The 2,443-nt window shown below is 52.4% G+C and overlaps 1 protein-coding gene across 1 annotated transcript in view; it reads right to left on the bottom strand.

Annotated features, from left to right (window-relative positions):
• Positions 1 to 83: 83 nt before the first annotated feature.
• ZMAT4 (zinc finger matrin-type 4) overlaps positions 84 to 2,443 on the bottom strand; it is a 38,030-nt gene continuing 35,670 nt past the window's right edge. The window contains exon 6 of the mRNA XM_027901149.1: positions 84 to 236. Coding sequence (XP_027756950.1) covers positions 88 to 236 — 149 coding nt within the window. The 3' untranslated portion in view covers positions 84 to 87. The remainder of the gene's footprint in view (positions 237 to 2,443) is intronic.

Raw genomic sequence — 2,443 nt, 5'->3', positions numbered from 1 at the left:
CAGCCCCCCAGAGCACAGCACAGCCCCCAGAGCACAGCACAGCCCCCCAGAGCTGCTCTGCTGACAAAGCACGGGGACAATTCTGTCTCAGAGGACACAGCCTGAGCGGAGCCCACGGGGAGCAGGTGACAATACCCACTTGGTCTGATGTTTGGAGCCCTTCAGGTGTGCGTGGTACTGCTCTATGGAGTTCAGGGTGACGTTGCAGATGTTACAGGTGTAGCTGCGCTTCAGGCCTGCAATGAAAACCCAGAGTGTTAATTAACCAGGCGTGGCCCCTGGCTCGGTGTGTCCCTGTGTGAGACAACCACCACCTCCAGGATATCAACAGCACCAGAGCTTCATCTCACTGGAGCTCATCAAAGGTGCTACTTGGCTGAAACTGGTTCCATAAAACTCAAGCTCGACCCCACGGGCCATCTGCAGCAGGAAGGTGGTCCCAGCCTGAGCAGTCCATGCTGGGAGCTGCCGGGCTCTGGCTGTGTTCACATTCCCTTTTGCATCCTCATGACACATCAGCATTGCCTCCCCTGCAGCGTGACAAGCATTCATGTAAAATTGAATGTCCTCCTATCCCCATTAAATGAAATATTAACAAGTCAAGTCATTAATGTCATTCTGCATAAAATGCATTAAAACCCATTCCAGGGGAGTTCTTGTTAAACTGCTTCTTACTAACCACAAGTGACAGCACAGAATGAAAAGTATTTATAAGGCATACAAAGAAATTATGAGCTGAGATGGAAAATGAAACTCAGCTCTTTGCCCGATTTTGCAAGGCAGCATCTGCAACACCACCAAAATACCTGGGAACAGGTGACAGCATCCCTGTGCCCTTGTCCTGCTGCACTGCAGAGGCTGCTGTTCTTTATTTCAGGGATTCAGGGCACCTGTTGCAGAGTTTGACTCTGCCCCAGCCCCAGGCAGAGTCCATTACAAACCACCTGCCCTGCAGAGCCAGGAGGGAACACGAGAGCTCAGCCAGGGGGGATACCAGACACGGACTAAAAGTGGTGAGATGTGACCTGACAGAGAAAACCTGCCATTCTCCCTCCCTGTGCTTGGCACAGGCTGGGGAGGGCGAGAGCTGCCAGATGGAGCTGTGCCAGTGCCTCCAGCCGGGCCACGGCCACTCCGTGCAGCTCAACAGGCACAAACCCTCAGGGCACAGCCTGGAATTTGGGGTTTGGTACCCACCAGCTTTCATCTTTCTATGATCCCTGCCAGGATTCAGGGGTGGCCAGGGGTGGCAGCTCTGCAGGAAGAAGACTCCTCCATTTCCTCCCCGTTCAGTGCATGTCCACATCATCCCCTGCCAGGGGCACCTGAACAGCTCTGTGCCACGGCTGGAGAGCCACATGGAGCTGCTGGGAGAGAGAGGGCTGGACCCTGCCCTGCACTGGGCCAAGGCACAGGGGTATGTGCCTGTGCACCCCCCTGTGCTGCAGCTTTAACTCAACACACACCACACACTGCAGAAATGGTGCTCATTTCTCCTTTTTTTTTTTTTTTTCCCTCCTCTTTCTCATTTCTGAGAAGAAAATAAGACTTCAAAATTGCAGCATGAGCACTTGGTGAGAAGAATCAATGTTTTTGTTTCCTATAAATATCAGTTGTCCAAAAATACATCTCTATTCTTATTTCTCCAAATACACATTCATATTTATCAATAAATATTTTATTACAGCCATTATCACAACATCAAAGGCTGCTGAAATGTTGTACTTCAACTGACACTGCTCGTTCCAGGCTCACATAATGCATCAAATGTTCGTCTCCCACACTAGTCAAAATAGAATTAATATTTAAGCTGTGATGGGAGAAGCCACCAGGGATGCAGGGGAAGGGGATGACTCTGCGTTCCAGGGGAAACTGAGGCAGCCAAGGTGGTGTGGAGCAGGGAGTGCCCAGGGCCACAGTGCCCACCACGGCCACGTCCTGCCCACACTGACCTGCTGGACACGGTGTAAGACAAGGTGACAGCCTGGGATGATCCACCACCAGGTCCCTCTGAACTGCCACCCTTACTGCAGCCCCAAAAACAGCACCCTGCAGTGCCCAGAGCTGTCCCCCCACACCAGGCACACAGGACAGCTCTGCTGCCCCCTCTCCTGCCACCCCCAGACTCTGCAGGGACCTCACTGGATCCACCTGCAAACCCCAGCCAGGCACAGCACCACCCTGAAGGTAAAAACCAGCCACTGATGAGGCCGCCAGGGCCTCCAATTTCAACTCTCCCAGGCACAAGCTAAACGAGTAAAACACTCCACAATTGATTTATTTACAGTTAATGACATCCTCGGCCACTCTGGCGCTTGGCACAGTCAAAGTGCTGAGCCCTTCCCTGTTATTGTCCCAGGTTTTATTCCCGCATATTTCCAGCAGCGGGCAGTGACTCAGCCACATGAATCATTGATGACACCGTGAGTCACACTAGGTAGCA

This window comes from Empidonax traillii, unplaced genomic scaffold (genome assembly GCF_003031625.1).
Source record: "Empidonax traillii isolate 1590-97213 ecotype Southwest subspecies unplaced genomic scaffold, ASM303162v1 scaffold763:size302500, whole genome shotgun sequence".
In the NCBI taxonomy this organism is placed as follows: Eukaryota; Metazoa; Chordata; class Aves; order Passeriformes; family Tyrannidae; genus Empidonax; species Empidonax traillii.
The sequence above is the reverse complement of the archived record's forward strand: the minus strand, read 5'-3'. Positions and strand labels throughout refer to the sequence as shown.